This window comes from Nerophis lumbriciformis, linkage group LG13, assembly GCF_033978685.3.
Source record: "Nerophis lumbriciformis linkage group LG13, RoL_Nlum_v2.1, whole genome shotgun sequence".
Lineage (NCBI taxonomy): Eukaryota > Metazoa > Chordata > Actinopteri > Syngnathiformes > Syngnathidae > Nerophis > Nerophis lumbriciformis.
Window position 1 is genome coordinate 16,201,424 of NC_084560.2, and position 21,675 is coordinate 16,223,098.

Consider the following 21,675-nt stretch of genomic DNA (forward strand, 5'->3'; position numbering starts at 1 on the left):
TGAAAACTCCTGGCTGTCCTCAAACAGCAACAAAGGGAAATACATTACAAGGAAAATGTCGTGAAACGGTTTTCAGATTTCTTTCTTCTTCTTTGAATCATGGAAATGCGATTGTAACAGAAATGTTTATAATGGCGGCGTTATAGACAGGTTTTATACAGAGGTCTAAAGTACGGTAGCAAAAAGGTCAAGTACACAAGAAGACGTGTGAATGCTGAAGACGACAATATATATATATATATATATATATACATACATACATATATATATATACATACATATATATACATACATACATATGTATATATATATACATACATATATATATATACGTATATAAAATAATGTCATAACATGTCACTTAATCCTGTAAAAGATAAGTGAGGGATAAGAAAGAAAAAGGCCATTTAACAAGGAAAGGACGATTCTTATAAAAAGCCACAAATACATTTGCAAACATATATAAACAATAGTTCACTACAAAATGCGAGTGATGAGCACAGTGCTGTTAAAACATTTTTAAGTACCACAATTGAAACATCTACACCCTTGACTCCTAAACTGTACTGATTGTTATTTTTACTGTCGTGATGGGAAATATTACATATATTATACAAAATAAAAGTAACAAAACAAATCAACACGGTTAATGACTCTACAGTAGCAAGTATCATGCTAGTGCGGTTGCTCTTTACAGCTTTTGGTCCATCCATGAAGATTTCTTTTATAACCCCTGCCCCAAAATGACTACATCGGGGAGATTTCCTCCACTTGGTCAAACCTCACCCTGAGATTCGAGGAAAATTTGGCAACAATCACCAAAATGGCTTTTTTGGCAAGTCAACCAAGACATTACTGGAACATAAGCAATGTATTTTGTGATAAAGCCCAATACTGTTTCGTCAAAATATCTAAAGATTCGATGATTGATATGTTGGTCATTTTGAGGAGAAATCACAATAAAATGATTGATTGTTTTCACCCTGCAAAGTAATAGACATTGTAGGAATTGCTGACTTGGAAGCACTGACTACACTGGGGTAAATGCATATTATGGCGAGAAAAACAAATACATTTGCGTCAAAACCAGTATTTTATGCGGGTAAAATTAGCTCTGTGGTGAAATCTAGTCTTTGCTCACAGAAAAAGGGAACAAGGACATAAAGTGGCGGTAAGAAAAAGTGAAAAACACATTAACAAAGTTGATTGGGGACATTCGAGACTCGCAACTACAATGTTGTACAAAATAAGGCATATCCTTGTGTATTTACTGCAATGTCTCTTTATATTATCATCGCCACTATTTTTGCACAGTGGACAAGATGTACTATTTGCATGTTAAAATATATATATTTATATATATATTCATTTCTTTATTGTCTTCAAAATTTTGATAAAAATGCAGACAGGAGGAGTTTACGAGAACGCTGTCACATGAGTTTGTGAGGGGATCGTCAATCACTCCATGACTTCGCTCGCTGCTAAAGTGGTGACGAGCTGCAGGGGGATCTCAGCGTTGGCCAATATGTCCTGGGCATTGCTCACGCCCTGCTGGATGTTGGTAAGGATGAGGGTGGTCCCGCCCGGTGTGGTGATGATGCTGTCTGAAGACCCTGCCGACTCCACAGAGGTTACCACTGCGCTCACGGAGTTTACCCCTTTTTTGTTCTGGTGAGTTTTGATGTGCTTGGCCAAATGGTCGCTTCTCATGAAGCGCTTGGAACATTCTGGGCACACAAACTTCTTCTCGCCTGCCAGAAAAAAGGTATTATGTTACGCACTAAGAAAAGTTATTTCTATTTGAGTAAATTGTTTCACATATCAAAAAACAAGTAAAGACAAAATACACAAAACACATGTCTATACTTAGTTATTTAAAAAAAGACCATTTTGAGTTCCATTGAGCTTTGGTATGCAATATGCTGACCAGAGGAGCCCAAATGCCGCCACAAAATACTAGACTATTGGACCAATATACAGGCAAAAACATGAAGGGAAATAGGTGTGTCAATCAAAGCCTCCTGAAATAAATCTAGATGGGCACCCGACTGTGAAAATAAGTAGGTTTTTCCCCCAAAAAGGTGTGTACCACAAATAGCAAGATATGTGAATAATAGGGATACTATTATTCTATTACCGCATTTTTCGGAGTATAAGTCGCACCGGAGTATAAGTCGCACCTGCCGAAAATGCATAATAAAGAAGGAAAAAAACATATATAAATCGCACTGGATCCCGGCCAAACTATGAAAAAAAACTGCGAAAAATACAGTACTCGTAATAAATAGTACAGTGGTACTTCAACTTGGGTACTAGTGGACTCTTAGATTTTTTTCATCCATTAAAGGGGAACTGCACATTTTTGGGATTTTTTTTTTTTTTTTTAAATACTAAATGCAATCAAAAGTCTGCTTACAATGGAGCCTATTGATGTCACTCTATTCTGCCTATAAACCCTTAAAAACATCCAAACACCTCCTTTAAGGTTTTACAAATGCACTCTGAGTATATATGTAATGTAGTAACAGGCACATTTATAATAGTATTTAATATTTACGCGTTTGGATTATTTTAAACATACACAACGCATTAATTAATAAAACGCGTCACAACTTTCGCTTCCCCCCCCCCCCCACTTCATCACTGATTTCTACTCAGTGCAGGCTTACACACTGATGTCGCTTGTTGATGCAGTACAGCCTGAGGGATCGAAGGTCACAGGCTTAGCTGCTTACGTGCAGTGATTTCTCCAGATTCTCTGAACCCTTTGATGATATTACGGACCGTAGATGGTAAAATCTCTAAAATCCTTGCAATAGCTGGTTGAGAAAGGTTTTTCTTAAACTGTTCAACAATTTGCTCACGCATTTGTTGACAAAGTGGTGACCCTCGCCCCATCTTTGTTTGTGAATGACTGAGCATTTCATGGAATCTACTTTTATACCCAATCATGGCACCCACCTGTTCCCAATTTGCCTGTTCACCTTTGGGATGTTCCAAATAAGTGTTTGATGAGCATTCCTCAACTTTATCAGTATTTATTGCCACCTTTCCCAACTTCGTTGTCACGTGTTGCTGGCATCAAATTCTAAAGTTAATGATTATTTGCCAAAAAAAAAAAATGTTTATCAGTTTGAACATCAAATATGTTGTCTTTGTAGCATATTCAACTGAATATGGGTTGAAAATGATTTGCAAATCATTGTATTCCGTTTATATTTACATCTAACACAATTTCCCAACTCACATGAAAACAGGGTTTGTAGATAAAGAATGATTCATAATCCTCGCGAAGAAAAGGGGGGTGAGATCAAGTGTCTTTTCGTGTTATTCTCACCTTTTCCGAATCTAAATTGGGTGTCAAAGTGTACATCATTGTTCTTCCAATATCCAGGTGATAGGCATGATTTATAATATACAATAAACTTTCACGAGCAAAGGAAGCAGCTCACCACTCGATGTAAACATAGGCACACACGTTAGTGATCACGCTGCTATAGTTTGTCTGCGTTGCCGCTTATAATAACAATATCACTAATACTTGGTTAATATTCAAGTCACAAAATGTAAATGGAGTATTATTGGCGTTTTTTTTATGTTTGGGTTTTATGGGCGGAATAGAGAACCTCCTATTGACTCCAATATAAGTTTAAATGCATTAAAAAAAAAAATACATCCATCGCCATGACTTTTATAAGGATTGTGAACGATATGCATAATAACCCCAAAAAGTGCATTCCCCCTTTAAGCTGCAAACATAATTTGAGTTATGTGCCTTCCGACCGCTAATAGATGAATGCCACAATAAACCCCGTAGGATGCACCCAGAAACATTCGGGATTACTCACTAGCATTATCGTATAGCTGTGTTACACAGGCTCCATCAAGCAGTACGCCAAAAAAAACCCACTTGATTAAAGTACAGTGTTTTATTTTCCTACATTCAAACACAGCATTGCTGTTCAAACTGTGTTCAACATTACGGTGGCCAAAATATTAAATACACTTATTTTAATGTTGGTCATTAAGGTGGTACCTGGGGACCTGGGGTTGGGGTGGGGGTGGGGTTTGGTGGTAGCAGGGGTGTATAATGTAGCCCGGAAGAGTCAGGGCTGCATGGGATTCTGGGTATTTTTTCTGTTGTGTTTATGTTGTGTTAAGGTGCAGATGTTCTCCCGAAATGTGTTTGTCATTCTTGTTTGGTTTTGGTTCAAAGTGTGGCGCATTATTAGTAAGAGTGTTAAAGTTGTTTTATATGGCCACCGTCAGTGTAACCTGTGTGGCTGTTGACCAAGTATGCCTTGCTGTCACTTACGTGTGCAAGTAGAAGATGCATATGACAAACAGCTCGGTTGGCACGCTGTTTGAACAGATTGTGGAGGGTGCTAAATGCTGTACCATCATGGCACGCCCTTATTATTATTGTAAAGGTGAAAATCGGAGAAAATTAATTAAATTGTGTTGTTTTATTTAAAAAAATGTCAATGGGTGGCGCTGATTCGAGATAAAAGTGTTTTGAGTTACAAACTTGGTCATAGAACCGATTAGTAACTAAACGGCAATGGTCAGTGGATGTTGGCAATTATACCAATGCCTGCAGAAGTCTAATTTCAAATTTACTTGACATATGAATATAATTAACTGGGGCACCTGTGTGTGTTCTCCTATGTCTCTGCAGCTCATCACTGCGCGTGAACCTCTTCCCGCAGTACATCCAGCTGCAGACGAAAGGACGCTCCCCTGAATGCCAGCGCAGGTGTGCTCGCAGGTGTGACGTCTTTCCATACACTTTCCCGCAGCCTGCAATGTGGCAGACGTGCTGCTTCTTCTTCCCTATACTGGGTGCTCTGCGAAACGTATTGGCACAATGAGTATTCGGTGACATTTATGCATAATGCAGTACTCACTCTCAGTGCACTTTAGTGTCGGGGTGCTGAAATTATATTAAGATAACTTACCTTCCGACAGACTCTTTGCAGTTTGGGCAAGTGCACGCCACCCTGCGCAGCCTTTTGCCCTCCTGGCCCAATTGGTCGTCCTCGTCCACGAGCCTGACATGAAGATGGGACAGATCGCTGGGGTTTAGGGTTGAGTCGGCGCTAAGCTGCCACTCTCCTGAGTCGGGTTCCTCTTTTATTCGTATGTCTGTTCCACACACAAAAAAAGAAAAAAGAAATGAACTGTAGACACGAAAAAATGTTTTGTTCGACACGTGCCAAGAAGAGATTATGAGGCACTTTTTTAAGTTACCTTTTCCATAATTCTATAAATAATAAATAAGCCTAATAAGTACAAAGATGATTTTGAAGAAGAAACAAACGTACGTTAACATATGCTCGGGTTACGTGAAAGGAGCTAAGAGAGGTTGTGACTGCTATGAACTAATAAAAATAAAAATAAAACATTTAAACTGAGTTCTGGTCATATTGTATTTCTGAAAAAAAAAACAGAAGTAATTTAGAGATGTAACAATAAACAATATTAAGGATAACCACAGTAAAACTCCAAATGGTCAGTATTAACATTTTAAAGTAAAATTATTGAAAAACCGTGTTCAATGACTGCACTTTGATAAACTCACGGACTGACTGGCACCAGCTCGCTAGCTTAAATGTGAACATGAAAACAAGAGACTTTAACGTCTTTCTACATTAAGAAAGGACATACCCCAATTTAAATTTATAGAAACACATTGCTGTCTGAGCAACTAAGACATACAATTGTGTACATTGAGCCTAAAAGCTGTGATCTCTTAGAACAGAGTGATCGTTCTGTACACAGAGGTAGACGAGACCTGAGATGTTTTTACGGTGCGTTCAAGAACCGCTGAACAGAGAACAACGCCCGCCAGAAATAGGAAATAATAATAATAGATTGTATTTATTGCACACTTTTTATTTAAATAAAACTCACAGTACTACAGTACAAACCAATATATACAACAATGAAATATTAACCATTAAAACAGATAAATTACTAAGACTAAAACTGTGAAGCAAAAAAACAGAAAACCTGGGGAAAAAAAGGTTTCCAACAATATGTCTATTTTAGTTATTTGATTAAAAACTAACTTCTCCAAAGATTTTGTGTGTGTATAGGTACTTTTTGAGCACATTTAACAATACCCATTTACATCCCCAATCACATGTTAACAGTTCTGCACATGGCAGAGCCATTAAACATATGACATCCACATTGCACAATATATATATATATGTATGTATATATATATATATATATATATACATACACATATATACAAGTTTGGAGTTTTAGTTTATGTGATGAAATGTGTCAATTATCATAAATAAGTGGCGAGGAGTGTTCGCATTACAGTGACTCTATCATCACAAAGTTTTAATAGCAAGAACTATTGTGCTGGGCTGAGTTGGTTAGGTTGATTGGGAAAATCGTGTAGATGTTAATTTTGTATTGTTATAAAAATATAATAAATAGTTTACCTCCTGGGAGCGTGTGTCCTTCCTGCTGTGCCACTGAGTTGACTGTCACTGTTTGCAGGTTGGGGATCTGCCCAGTGCCGATGCTGACTGGACTGGAACCCAGTGAAAGGGTCTGGACTGGAGCCAGCGTTATCTGCTGAGGCTGAGTGGTGGGAAGCTGAAGGTTTTGCAGGCTTTGCACACCTTGCACCTGGAATGTCTGCCACTGTATCTGACCTGACGGGGTAACTGTCTGGGCTTGGATGATAAAAGTCCCAGGGTTGATCAGCTGCAGATTTTGCATGCCCTGGCTGCCCGTGGCTACCGACTGGACCACCTGCCCATTGATGGTCTGCAGTGGCACCTGCTGCAGCTGGACAATGGGCTGAGAAGACGACACATGGATGTTTTGCTCTTGGTGGGTCTGTTGGATAAAGCCTTCTTGGAGGCTAGCTGTGGCGTTGGACTGCTCTGTTGCCACCGATGACAACGAGGCGCCCTGTGTCAGGAGATGTGCGCCACTCGATGGGTTATGTAGCTGGGAGGAAGACGTCGGCACAAAGAGCTCTGCATTTGCGTCATTTACTGCTTGTGAAAGGTGATCGTCCGTCTTCGCCTGGTTCACTGAAACGGTCCCAGGTTGGTTCGCCATGATTAACTGACCATCTGCGGTGATGCCTGTTGCTATGGTCTGGGCTCCTGAGAGGCCGAGTGCGTCCAAGTCTATACTGTTAATAGGAACAAAAGTGATGTTCCCCGGCAAACCCATAGGCACATTAGTAACAACCTGACCCTGGTTGTTGAAGGTGGAGCTGCCAATAGAAATCCCCTGCATCTGCTGGACATCCCCAGTATGTGATATGAGGCTCTGGGTGTTTGAAAGGATGTTTGCAGTTGATGTCACGCTGAGACTCTGGCCACCATCAGGCAAGATCTGAATCTGCCCAGTGGCATCCTGACTCAGAGTCGCTCCTTCCATGCCAGTGGTGGCAAAGCTCAGCTGTCCGTCTGAAGTCTGAATCTGAGGAATTACTTGGTACTGAACGTTAGGCACTGAATTGGCGGAGGCAGTGTCGTTTCCTGATGACACAAAGATCGGCTGACTTTGCAAGTTCTGGAGAGGAAGAACGTACTGTCCATTTGATGTTAATATTCCTTGGCCTTGGATCTGTATCATCCCAGAATCGCTCTTTGCTGCTGTGGTGGGAGTTAACACCTCCCATTTATCAGACACAGTAAGCTGTGGAGATGTCGGATCTGTAGTCTAAAATAGAAAATTATAGATATTACACACATGGAAGTATTTACAACAAATCACTAGGACTTAAGTGATTTAAACTAAACTAAAAAAAAAGCACTCATTAAAAAGGCAATTTATGGCCAGCTATGTAAGCGTATTTTACACTTCAAACAAGCAGAATATTGTTATCTTAAGTGGTTGTTTTCATCTGTGTGGTTCTGTTAGTTGGTTGCTTTGTTTGCAGCCTTCTGTTTACAGTTTGTAATATTGCGATCTGTAAATCATATAATGGAAAGGCATTCTTCCAAAGACGATCCTCCCATTAAATTTAGGTGAAAACATAAATAGAACATCCCCCAAAATAATTTTGAATAGGAAAATTTGAAAGCATGTTATTTATACAATATATTTTGAGGCCAACAAAGATCCAATGTGCTAAGCAAGACGTAGTGTTTTAAAAAACAACTAAGCTTTACACTTTCGATCAGACCTGCGCAAATTAAGGCCCGGGGGCCGCGTGCGGCCAGTTAAGCTTTTCAATCGGGCCCGCCGGACATTCCCCCAAATTTTTTTTAGATCTTTAAGATGGAAAGTGTAGCTGCCATTATGATGTGCAGTGATTCTTTCAAATGACCGTAAGTCTTCAACTATACTAAGTCTTTCAATGGTTGGAATCTGCGCTTTTGCATGATATACTAGTTACTATAGTCATCTAATTAGTTACTATGGTAATCTAATTAGTTACAATGGTCATCTAAGTCACAGCAGCAAAGACGAGGCACCAAGCATTGTGGGTGGGGAGCGTTTCCACAAAACGTTTCCACAGAAATGTGGGTGTCAGGGACAGACGTGGAAAGAGATTTTTACAACAAAGTTCTAAAGCTTAGTGATATATCACATATATCAGATTAAAGGTGGTTTTTTTTACCCTTTGTGTTCATATTTCGCTGTGTTTGTTGCATTTTTGTTGTGTTTCGCTTGATTGTAAAATATGTCGATCGAGAGGGGGTGTGACGTTCATATGTTGTCAATATTCAGTGTTTTATCCTTCATAGTTAATATTGTAAATCCCACATTCTTTATTTTCATGTACATTCTGGGTGTCTCATTTAGTAAAAAAAAAAATTAAATTCCGTTTTTAAGGCAGTCTGTCATAACATTTTTTAGCATTCAATCAGACATTATTGTGAGGTTTTGTATAAGTGTTCCTAATAATAGATATACCGGCCCCCAGACATATTTTTTTCCTTTAAATTTGGCCCCGAGTCAAAATAATTGCCCAGGCCTGCTTTAGATGGACCAACTTGTAACAAGTGGGTTGAAAAGACAAAAAAAAAAATCACTTAAGTAATCAACAATACAACCGAATACACATTGGCATGGTCTTACAGTCACATAAGTGCAAACTTAAATAGCTAGACCGCTATTGCTTCAGTCGTGCTCTCAGGCCTGCGCATCAATGATAAGCTACCGCGCATAAACTTGAGTACGGAAAAGTTTGTTCCACTTAGAGCTGCACTGCATTTTTGATAGGACTCCAGACGGTTACACATTTGAATTTTAGTTGTAACAAGGAAGTAACATCTCTCTGTTGACTAATCAATGGACAGCACTGCCTGGCTGCACCTATAAACAACCACTTGTACAAATAAAGCACTTAAAAGGGACCATATGATTCTTTTGCCTACATTTAAAACATTTCAATGTTTTCTACATAACATGTAATGGTGGTTCTTTGATCAACATTTTGCAATCCTTAAAGGAGAACTGCACATTTTGGGGGAATTTATGAGAGACAAGAACACACATCTGGTTTTTACGATTTTAAATATGATAAAAAAAACGCTGGAAACATGCGGCTAATGGGAGTCACCATAGTAGCCTTCAAAGCCCTTTAAAACTTCAAAACCCTTCAGTAACGTTTTATATACACAGTGCAAATCTATATATAATTTAGTAACAGACACCTTCCTTCATAACAATATGTAATATGTACAATAATTACCGTATTATGATATATTTAATCATTTCTGAGACTCATTTATTCTGCGCATTGATTTCTGTTTCCAGTGCAGCGCACGCCTGACTTTTGGGAAAATGTGTCATCCTACTTCTAAAAGTGTGTTTTCTAATCATGGCAGACATGGTAACAAACAACAGCGACAACTATTTTTGGACAAATGAGGATTTACAACTGTATACTTTTGAAGCTTAATATATGCTGCTTATAAAAGTGAGCACGAAGGAAGAGTGAGACGTTGGAGCAGACAGAAGTTGGGAGAGGGGGATGAAAGCAATTTGACGCTATAAATATGGAACTCGGAGACAAGCTATTTTGAAATAAATGGATTGCTTACCCAAAATAACAGGAGACGTCCCCGGCCAGCTGGACCAGACGAGTGAGTCACTTTAATATCGATCATGATACAAGCAGCACACCATGCGTGTTAGGACAACTACTGTACATACGCTGTCTGGCTCGCTCAGCTGTGTACAAACACAACATAAAATGTGGGCTAATACTTTACAGATACTGTAATATGATTGTTCCTTATTTTCAGTCAGTACAAGTTGCTGTCGTATCACAGTGTTGTGGATTACAACCTCAAACGCGTTTCGTGTTGTTGTAGAAGTTAGCTTATCTCTTGTCGTAGTTAGCTTTTACGACTACCGGTAATACCAAAGCACGCTGTCGCTACAGCTTGGTTATTATACGGGTTACGGAACGTAAAATTAAGTATTGTTGACGTTTTTTAAAAGTGATTTAGAGGTAGAATTGATTGCTCCCACTAGCTGCATTGCTAACCAGCTAGGACGAGCCGACTTTTGTTGGAAAGCGAAAAAAACAAAAACCTTTTGTCTTCTTGTCTCTCATAATGATTGTGAACAATTGGCAACATTTCCCAAAAAGGTCAGTTCCCCTTTAAAGCCCCTTTCTTCAGAATATGCCGTTTTGTGGCCGGTCTTGTTTATGTGCCAAGTCCCTCCTCCAGGCCAACGCGCCTAATCAGCCACGTTGTAGTTTTTAGAGCTTCCATATCGAGTCTACTAACTATACGCAAAAAAAAATGTTTATTAACAAATGGCAACAGTGGAGAATTTTAGCATGCGTATGCATGTTGGAGCCAGTCAGCCCCACAACAAGAGGACATAGAAAAAGAAGGAACTTATTGACTACAATGTCGGACTATAACTGAATAAAAATGGCAGGCTTGCACAAAGCTCTTCCATGTATGGATATATTCGCTGATGTAATTATGGCAAAATACGTCATAATCTTCTTGAATTACTAACAGCTCGCTTGGAAAGAGGCAAAAGTGTTTTATTAATACCCTCCCTCGCCTTTATTGTTTGGATTCAAATTCTAAGGAGTTATGAGGATCCCAAATTAAACAAAAACAGGTTTCAAAAGGTAAGAAAAGTTGGTTTTGAATTTGTTGTAAATATCAAAATATCAAGTGTAAGTCCTTCTGGAACAAATGCATTTAATTCCGCTGTTTAGTGGTTAACACAGGGCCACTATTAGCCGTATAATAACCGCATGTCCACTTAATCAATAGTAGTACAGTCAATTCTGTTTAACAAAATATATTGTAACTGTTGACTCAGTTGGTCATTACACAAATGAAAACATACCAGCTGCAGCTGTCATTTATTGTTTTAGCGTCAAAATATAATGGTTGTCCATTAATTGCAAACTTACATTGCGTTCGCTACAGGCAGGCTTCCACTGCAGGACTTCTCAGACAGTTTTTTGACACTTACAGCCCCAGGGTAAGTTTAAGTATTAGGGGTGGAACGATTCTTTTTAACGACAATCTCATTCGATTCAGAATGCGTGGTTGCCGATATGATTCAGGGACAATATATTTTTTGAGAACGATACCATCTTAAACAATTCAGTAAGTTGTAATCAATTTAAGTAACTTTTTAGCAAACAAAATTCAACCACTGTGACTGTGAATCAAATACTGGACAGTGGACATTACATCTGAAGTTTCCAATATTCCTATTATTTCTTGTAAGGGAAATAGGTATAAATGAATTATGGATACAAGAAAGTAAACAATTAATGGCCAATGCATTAACATCTCATTTGAATAAAGTGCAACCAACAACCAGTTGCTGCAACTTCCTCCGCTGTCACTTCCGTTGTGTCGGTCGAGTCTTTTGTGGCTTAAAGTTGTGTTGTGGCTTTATATTATTGTTTTGTGTTGTTTGTATTTGTCGTGTCTTTCGCAATCGTTCTGTAGCTAAATGCTTTTGTGTTGTAATGTATGATATAGTCTTGTGACGTTTGCTTTTCTTATGACATTTCTCAACAACCAGAGGTATCTGCCATTTTTGTTTGTTAATGATGCCACAGATGGACAGACAGAATTAATTAACATCTTTATTCAGGGTTTTCACCTAAACTGCCAAGATACCAGTGGTGTGGGGGCGTGGTCACCATGACGTCATCGAGTAATTTACCTAATTTGCTACGATGATATGATTTTCCTTAAAAAGGCTCAAAAGATGTATACATAAATTTAAAACAAATCCGTTATCAATTAGTATCAACATTGTATTTGTTGTTTTGCCATACGTTTTCAAATGTTGCTGATTTTTGTACAATGTACTTTGTAATTATTTTTTCAAGTGTTTACAGACATTTAATGACTTTTTTTTTTTATTATTAAAACAACTACCAACAAATCTAGCATTTCTTTTGGTGGTATAGAATGTACTCGTGTTAAGAGACTTTAACTTCTGTCCCTGACAAAAGAAGAGAGCTGCAGCGAGCATGACGTCACACTTGCTTCGTGTTGTTGCTCTAGTTCAGGGGTCGGCAACCCAAAATATTGAAAGAGCCAAATTGGAACAAAAATTAAAAAAAAAAAGAAGTCAGGTGCCGCAAAAAATTTAAAGCCTTACAATAGTGTTATAATAAAGGCAACCCATGATGCAAGTATCTATATTAGCCTACTATCAAAAAAACTATGTCACAGGCTGACGCCAATCTTCGCTGACAGAAATGTTGAAATGTAATATTTATTCTACACATTTTTACAAGATTGGAAAACATTAGTAAAACAGAGGCTTCTCAGAGGGTGAGATAACTCCTGGAAGTTACTGGCTTATAATTGCCAAATGTATAGATGTGTGTGTCCAAGTTAAGCAAATATAAATTAAATACACAGAGGACATAAATAAAGGAAATTAAATTAGCTCACATATACCTACAAACGAGGCATAATGATGCAATATGTATATACAGCTAGCCGAAATAGCATGCTAGCATCGATTACTTGCAGGCATGCACTGACCAAACATGCCTGATTAGCACTACACGCAAGTCAATAACATCAACAAAGCTCACCATTGTGCATTCACGCACACCATAAAAAAAGCAGTGGCGTAAAACACATCTTTCTCTGGCAGCGTCCGGGAAAGTTGTTCATGTACCGTAAACAAACTATGGTGAGTTCAAGTACCGCCAAAGTTAATAGGCCAAAACGGCGCTCGCCAAATACTCTCATTAGTGAAGCATGTTTAATGTAAACAGTGGGATTCTTAACAAATAGGAAGGTTTTGTGTGATGTTTGTCCTCCTACAGAAACCATATTAAAACTAAAACTATATATTTTCTCCTATCTTTTTCCATTTTCATACATTTTTGTAAAAGGGCAGCGCTAAAGACCTGCATGCGGCTCTAGAGCCGTAGGCTGCCGACCCCCGCTCTAGGTGGACTTTCTCTTCTTCAAAGCCGCCACTGTCCACTTAATATTTGCACATTTTGGAGATGGCTGTCCGCAGGTATATCTGTAATATATCTAAAAAACACATCCACATCGCAGACATGCTGACAACACTCCAGACAATGGCGTGCATTTTGTTCATATGCGGTTTCGGTAGTCCGTGACTGAAAGGTGATTGGCGGAGAATGACGAGGTTTTGTGTGTCCGAAGTGAAAAGGAAGTGAATTATACTTATATAGCGCTTTTCTCTAGTGACTCAAAGCGCTTTTACATAGTGAAACCCATTATCTAAGTTACATTATTTTTTTTAAGCAATGTGGGTGGCAAGTGGGTGAAGTGTCTTGCCCAAGGACGCAACAGCTGTGACTAGGATGGCAGAAGCGGGGATTGAACCTAGAACCCCCGGGTTGCTGGCACGGCCGCTCTAACAATCGAGCTACGCCGCCCCACAAGAGGTAAAACCTGTTGGAATTGCGCCGTTTGTATCATAAAAGGTAAAAATAGCGTCTGACTTTGCGTGATTGCTTCTGGGGGCTATAATATATTATATTACTGTAATTTGTTTCCAAGTAAAAAAACAACATCTTATTTTCAAGATGTGGCAGTAATAAAAATGCAATGGCGGCACGCCACATTCAATTGCATACAGACACCCTACAGGTTTCCCCGAGATTGCCACTATATACATGGCGGTGGGGGTGTGGTCAATATGACATCAATATATATAACATGATAATTTTGATTTGCAATGATGCTTATATTTCATTTAAAAAGGCTAAACAAATGTCTTAAGTATATTTGAAAACAAATATTAGTGTTATGAGTTAATAATGCCATTAATATCATTTTTTTAATAGAATCGAAATCACAATCAGCTTTACACAAGCAATTTGACTTGGTCGACCAAGCTCTCTTTGTTCAATGCACATTTTATTGTGGCTGCTTATTGTAAAAGGTAACACAGGCAACATTTTTTCTGCCCCCCCCCCCCCCCCCCCCCGATTGTTGCAATTTTTACTATGCTTGCCAAATATGTAAACAGACTTTTGAATTTGAGTTGAAAAAAATAACCTACGGTGTTTTGTTGATATTCTTCACAATTAAGTCACTGTAAATCTAACCACACTAAATAAAGTATATTATATACATACACATGAAGTGCACATACATGTAAGAATCACATTAGGTTAATAATATAATTTGAAATAAGATGAAAAAATCAATTCAGTTATGCAGGATTAAGGTTGAGCGCTAATGCCGCTAGCTTAATGCTAACGTACAATGGACTAGCTCATAAACAAGCCAATCGCAAGCACATATACTGTATATAAACAATCCTTCACACTAACATTCATATCTATGGACAATTTAGTCCACAATGAAGCTAACATACATATTTTTGGAATGTGGGAGAAAACTGGAGTGCCCGGAGAAAAACCACACACGCACGGGGACAAATGCACACTTCACACAGCGATGTTCAAACGGAGGTTCGAAAACGCACACAGCGTAAAGTTAGACGATATTGTTGATAGTAATGTCAAAAGAATGAGGGTAATTTAAACAGGCTTAAACACAAAATGCATTAATTAACTTAAAATAAATTTCTCTTAACTTTCTCTCCTCATTTTAGCTGTGTGTCAACTACCTTTAATGAATGAATGAATGAAAACCTTTAGGTGCGCAACCAGCTTATCCGCTTCTGACAGGCGATTTAGATGCACTTTTTTCCCTGCAAAATAAAGCAATGAGGAACCTTTTTATGATATTTGAGCTGTTTTTCAAACGTATTATAGCCAATAGTACGTAAATTATAGACTATATACGGTATATCCATTCAGACATTATATCATTTAAACTTGTTCTCATGTTAAGTGTTTATGTGAAAAAAAAATATACCTGTGTATATATATATATATATATTGATACATACATACATATATATATATACTTTTTTTTTGAATATATATATATATATATATATACATATATATATATATATATATATATATATATATATTTTTTTTTTTTTTTTTTTTGAAGGTGTGGCGGCATTAATCTTGCCCTGGCGTCGCGATTGTTTACATGTAGGAGAAACCGTATAATGTAAAATTCTATTAAGTTTGCGTGCAAATAAGTCAGAAACCTCTACTTGGCACCTCTACTTTGTAGCAATGCCCCCTTGGATAATATACTTCCGGTGTTGTGACATCTGCCATCTCGCTGGCTAAAAAACTACTCTAGAACTATAACTGGTTTTGAACTAACAGTGTTCTGACTGTAATTATCCAAATATGATTTAACAGCAAATTGGACAGCCGTTAACGTTGTGGCTCGGAGAGCAAATGGGTGCGACAACAAGTAAGATAGCAAGATGGTTAGCTAACTAGCCAGCTTGTTTCGGTGCTACTGATCGTCTCCCCGTCCTGCAACTCAGTGTAGCATTTAGGCAAGAGGAACAGCAAGTACCTGAGGCAAGCATTCCAACAAATATTGTTTGTATTGTATGTTTATTGATATTTCATTACAAAACACAAAGTGATATTTTGACGCGAAAATGTATGTTTACGAAAGCAAATTTCTGTTTTTTTTGCAGATTTTTACCCTGCCTGGTTCTTAAGCCCAATGTTATCAATAAAATTATCTATTTATAACGATCTTGGATCAATACATATCTTCAGATCAATGTACTTGAAATGTATGAATATAAATCCAACTATTGATGATTACCATGAATTGATTAACGTGGACTTAAACAAGTTGAAAAACTTATTTGGGTGTTACCATTTAGTGGTCAATTGTACGGAATATGTACTGTACTGTGCAATCTACTAATAAAAGTTTCAATCAATCAATCGATTAATTGTTACACCCCTATTAAGTATCGTAACTTTAATTCTATTTATAATATTCATAATTATTTACGTAACATTAGTGTCACCTCTCAAAATGGAAGAGTGCAGTTGTAAACTTGTCTTGTCCCGACTAAATGTTGCCATAAAATCATGGCTCAGGTCAACCTCTACCTGATCTGAACCAAAATTGATCCCCAGCAACTCTTTGAAGCATCTAACAGGTTTATATGTTGTTATAGTGTATATATATTTATATGTGGTTATAGTGTATGTATATCTATATGTGGTTATAGTGTATATATATTTATAGGTGGTTATAGTGTATATATATTTATATGTGGTTATAGTGTATAAATATTTATATGTGGTTATAGTGTATGTATATTTATATGTGGTTATAGTGTATGTATATGTATATGTGGTTATAGTGTATACATATTTATATGTGGTTATAGTGTATGTATATTTGTACGTGGTTATAGTGTATACATATTTATATGTGTTTATAGTGTATATATATTTATATGTGGTTATAGTATATATATATATATATATATATATATTTGTATGTGGTTTATATATATTTATATGTGGTTATAGTGTATATATATATGTATATGTGGCTATAGTGTATATATATATTTATAAGTGGTTTACATATATTTACATGTGGTTATAGTGTATATATATTTATATGTGGTTATAGTGTATATATATTTTCTCATTCTGTTTTGCACACTTTTGGAGTCAACATGTGCATAGTCATGTACTTAGTGTCATGTACATAGTGTATATATACACCCCCCCCCAACCCCCATTTTTTGTATATATTGTTTTTCAAATCACCCGACATGTATACTGTGTATATGTACACAATTTATACATTTTTTTAACGTAATTTTTTGTATACATGTTACAGGTTATATATCTTTTATTATTGAATGTATCAAATGTGATGAATATTTAACGGACCACAATGGAAAGAAGCCTTTTGGCTTTTTGTGCCATCCATTTGCCTTTTTAAAGCATTACATGGATTCCATTCTTTAACATGTCAATAAACTTTTCAATGAATCAATGAATCAATCATTCTTATTTTGCATGTGCCTCTTATTAAGTGTCCCAACAGTGTGACTGTGGTAAAGAACTGCCTTATGATTGGGGTCACATTATGTGAGGCTTCTAAGGACCCTACCAGAGGGTCTGACTTACCACATCAGCGGCAGTCAGCTCTGGTGCCCTAGTGCAGGTGGTTGCAAGCAGGTCGAGGGGTGATGACTCAATGTCCTGCACCCCATGAGCAAGTTCAAGGGGGAGAAATTGAGTGGCCATTAGCCAAATAGAGTACGTGTCACCCAAGTTTTGCAACTTGAAAGTTGCATGCACATGTTGACCTCCACAGACATCATTCACCTAATGTTTACAAATGCTTGAGATTTCAGGCGGCATACTTGCCAACCCTCCCGATTTTCCCAGGAGAGTCCTGAATTTCAGTGCCCCTCCCGAAAATCTCCCGGGGCAACCATTCTCAGGAATTTCTCCCGATTTCCACCCGGACAACAATATTGGGGGCGTGCCTTTAGCGTCCTCTCTCACCTGAAACCTTCACCCTTTAATGGCCGCATGCTGTCCTCAGTCACGTCCGCATGCTGTCCTCAGTCACGTCCGCTTTTCCTCCGTATAAACAGCGTGCCGGCCCGGTCACATAACATCTATGGCTTTTGGAACTCAGTGCACACCCAAGGTGCACACACAACAACCTATCTGGATTCGATAAGAGATTCGATAAGGAATCGGTTCGATGAGAGGATTCGCTAATGGCATCGACATCGATAATTTGTTAACAAACTTTTATATATATATATATATATATAATAAAATAAATACTTGAATTTCAGTGAATTACAGCTATGTATATATATATAGCTGTAATTCACTGAAATTCAAGTACCGTATTTTTCGGAGTATAAGTCGCACCGGAGTATAAGTCGCACCTGCCGAAAATGCATAATAAAGAAGGAAAAAAACATAAATCGCACTGGAGCCCGGCCAAACTATGAAAAAAACTGCGACTTATAGTCCAAAAAATACGGTATTTCATTTATATATATATATATTCATACATACATATATATATAAGAAAGACTTGAATTTCAGTGAATTACAGCTATATATACCATATTTTTCGGACTATAAGTCGCAGTTTTTTTCATAGTTTGGCCTGGCTCCAGTGCGACTTATATATGTTCCACCTGACAATTAGGGGACAGCGGAGCTCATACTCCAACAGGCTCCTTCAACTTCCTTCATTCCACACTCCATCCAGCTGTATAATCACTCGCCATACAGCAATAGATGACATCTGTCTATTACCTGACACCTGACATGTTAGCTACTTCTCTTTGTTTATAATGTTCATAATGTCTATTTTCTATTTCCTGCTGGATCTACTCTCTATTTTATGCTGCTGCTGTCACATATACTGTATATACTGTAATATTGTACATGGTCATTGGTATATATTGTATATATGTTATAGACATAATATAATATATCTGTATATATATATTATTCTGTACACATATGTATATATTCGTATATATGTTCGATTTTTTTATCGCTATATTTGTCTATTTATACCTGAATTGTCCTTTCCATCCTTACAATTTCCATCAATGTAACTGAGCTACTGTGTTGAACAATTTCCCTTGTGGATCATTCAAGTTTGTCTAAGTCTAAAGGCCTACTGAAACCCACTACTACCGACCACGCAGTCTGATAGTTTATATATCAATGATGAAATCTTAACATTGCAACACATGCCAATACGGCCGGGTTAGCTTACTAAAGTGCAATTTTAAATTTCACGCGAAATATCCTGCTGAAAACGTCTCGGTATGATGACGCCTGCGCGTGACGTCACGGATTGTAGAGGACATTTTGGGACAGCATGGTGGCCAGCTATTAAGTCGTCTGTTTTCATCGCAAAATTCCACAGTATTCTGGACATCTGTGTTGGTGAAACTTTTACAATTTGTTCAATGAACAATGGAGACAGCAAAGAAGAAAGCTGTAGGTGGGAAGCGGTGTATTGCGACAGGTGTTGTGCCAGATAACGCACCCCCGCCGTAGAATGCACCCCCTGACTGTTGTGCCGGATAACACAGTTGTTTACATTCCCGAAAGATGACAGTCAAGCTTTACCATTGGCCTGTGGAGAACTGGGACAACAGAGACTCTTACCAGGAGGACTTTGAGTTGGATGCGGAGACGCGGTACCGTGAGTACGCATGCAGCTGCGGCTTCCAAACATTTGATCGCTTGCCGCTATGTGCATGTCACGTACGTAACTTTGGGGACTTTGGGGAAATATATGTGCTGTATGAACTTTGGGGAGTTGAACGGTAATTTGGGCTGTGGGATTGAGTGTGTTGTGCAGGTGTTTGAGTTGTATTGGCGGGTTATATGAACGGGAGGGGGGAGGTGTTTGTAATGCGGAATTAATTTGTGGCATATTAAATATAAGCCTGGTTGTGTTGTGGCTAATAGAGTATATATATGTCTTGTGTTTATTTACTGTTTTAGTCATTCCCAGCTGAATATCAGGTCCCATCCGCCTCTCACAGCATCTTCCCTATCTGAATCGCTCCCACTGCCCTCTAGTCCTTCACTCTCACTTTCCTCATCCACAAATCTTTCATCCTCGCTCAAATTAATGGGGAAATCGTCGCTTTCTCGGTCCGAATCGCTCTCGCTGCTGGTGGCCATGATGTAAACAATGTGCGGATGTGAGGAGCTCCACAACCTGTGACGTCACGCGCATATCGTCTGCTACTTCCGGTACAGGCAAGGCTTTTTTATCAGCGACCAAAAGTTGCGAACTTTATTGTCGATGTTCTCTACTAAATCCTTTCAGCAAAAATATGGCAATATCGCGAAATGATCAAGTATGACACATAGAATGGACCTGCTATCCCCGTTTAAATAAGAAAATCGCATTTCAGTAGGCCTCTAAGTCTAAGTCTAAAGTAAAGCCACTGCTTTACTGGAGAGGAACCAGATGAGGTGGTTCGGGCATCTGGTCAGGATGCCACCCGAACGCCTTCCTAGGGAGGTGTTTGGGGCACGTCCGACCGGCAAGAGGCCAAGGGGAAGACCCAGGACACATTGGGAAGACTATGTCTCCCGGCTGGCCTGGGAACGCCTCGGGATCCCCCGGGAGGAGCTGGACGAAGGGGCTGGGGAGAGGGAAGTCTGGGCTTCTCTGCTTAGGCTGCTGCCCCCGCGACCCGACCTCGGAAAAGCGGAAGAAAATGGATGGATGGCTATATTTATATTTACATATAAATATATATATATATATATATATATACACCCCTCAGCGGGCCTTTTGAAAATCTCCCTAATTCTGAGGTCTCAAGGTTGGCAAGTATGTCAGGCGGGTCTCTGTCACCCAGAAGGCGGGATTTTAAGCCCAGCCTGAGAGGAAGCGCGGGGGGTTCATATCACCCCTCCCAAGTTTGCTTGCCCACTCGCTACACTCCACTAATGTGCTACAAATGTAAAAAGTCTTACCTGGTCGCCCCTATCGTCGTCATGTTGCAAAAAGTTGCTCCGGCTGCTGGTCGCGTCCAAAGCCGCCATTCCTTCTGCTTTCAGGGGGTGTTCTGGCGCTGCGTGGGGACACAATATGGGGGAGTTAGAGCAGAGCTAGCTGTAGCTAAACAAACCTCATCACCATAGTGCCTATCGTTTTAAGCTTGGAAAACTCGTTAGGAGCACCGCCGCTATCGTGAGGACAAAAAGAAGTCGCGGCGTGGAAGCGACGAGTTTGACACTTGGGTGTAGGTCGCTAATCTAGTTAGCTACTAGCATCTAGTAAGCTAATTTAGCCGCGTTAGCATACGTGGGTGAAGAACAAGATGGAAAGAATACATACCAGTCATCGCGTGACTTGCCGTTACGCGGATAGTTTTGACAGTTACCACCGACTGGACATGACTAGCAGTTTGTGTTGATGGTAGCCGCGTAGAAATAGGTGATAACTGTCAAGATTTTTTTTTTCTATTTTTGATTGACTGGCGGTAAGCAACACAAAGGGTGGGGCCTGCAGTGTTGACTGAAGCGTTTGCGTCACAGAAAGGAAGTCCCGCCTTCCTTTACATATTTGATTGGTTAGCTCTTTTTGGCTTCGCATTCTGATTTGCTCGTCAACACATCAGTCAATCTTTGGCGGATTATTATTATTATTATTATTATTATTATTTTAATTTTTTAATTTTTTATTTTATAAACCTTCATTTTTGAATTTTAACATTTACAAACAGTTGAGAAATAGTAATCAAAGTACAAAAACAGTACAAAACAGCGTCAGGGGGTTGTAAATTCAAAGTAACTGA

General features: G+C 38.6%; 1 protein-coding gene across 2 annotated transcripts; it reads right to left on the minus strand.

The window, feature by feature from the left end:
* Nucleotides 1-337: 337 nt before the first annotated feature.
* sp3a (sp3a transcription factor) lies at nt 338-21,399 on the minus strand. 2 transcript variants are annotated; one of them, XM_061971608.2, is made up of 7 exons: nt 21,216-21,399; nt 20,852-20,949; nt 17,489-17,563; nt 6,462-7,704; nt 4,959-5,145; nt 4,651-4,847; nt 338-1,751 (listed from the first exon to the last, which is right to left on the minus strand). In XM_061971608.2, exons 1-7 carry the CDS (start codon nt 21,220-21,222, stop codon nt 1,459-1,461), a joined length of 2,100 nt encoding a protein of 699 aa, XP_061827592.2. In that variant the 5' UTR covers nt 21,223-21,399; the 3' UTR covers nt 338-1,458. The 2 variants fall into 2 exon arrangements, with proteins under 2 accessions (XP_061827592.2, XP_061827593.2); XM_061971609.2 differs by lacking the exon at nt 17,489-17,563.
* Between the last annotated feature and the right edge of the window lie 276 nt (nt 21,400-21,675).

Bases quoted from the DNA above. Each gene is read 5' to 3' on its own strand.
- sp3a (XM_061971608.2), bottom strand. The intron at 17,564-20,851 runs GTAAGACTTTTT...CATGGGGTGCAG, and splicing joins ACGACGATAGGGGCGACCAG to GACATTGAGTCATCACCCCT. The intron at 1,752-4,650 runs GTGCCCCAGTTA...TTTTTCTGGCAG, and splicing joins ACATAGGAGAACACACACAG to GCGAGAAGAAGTTTGTGTGC.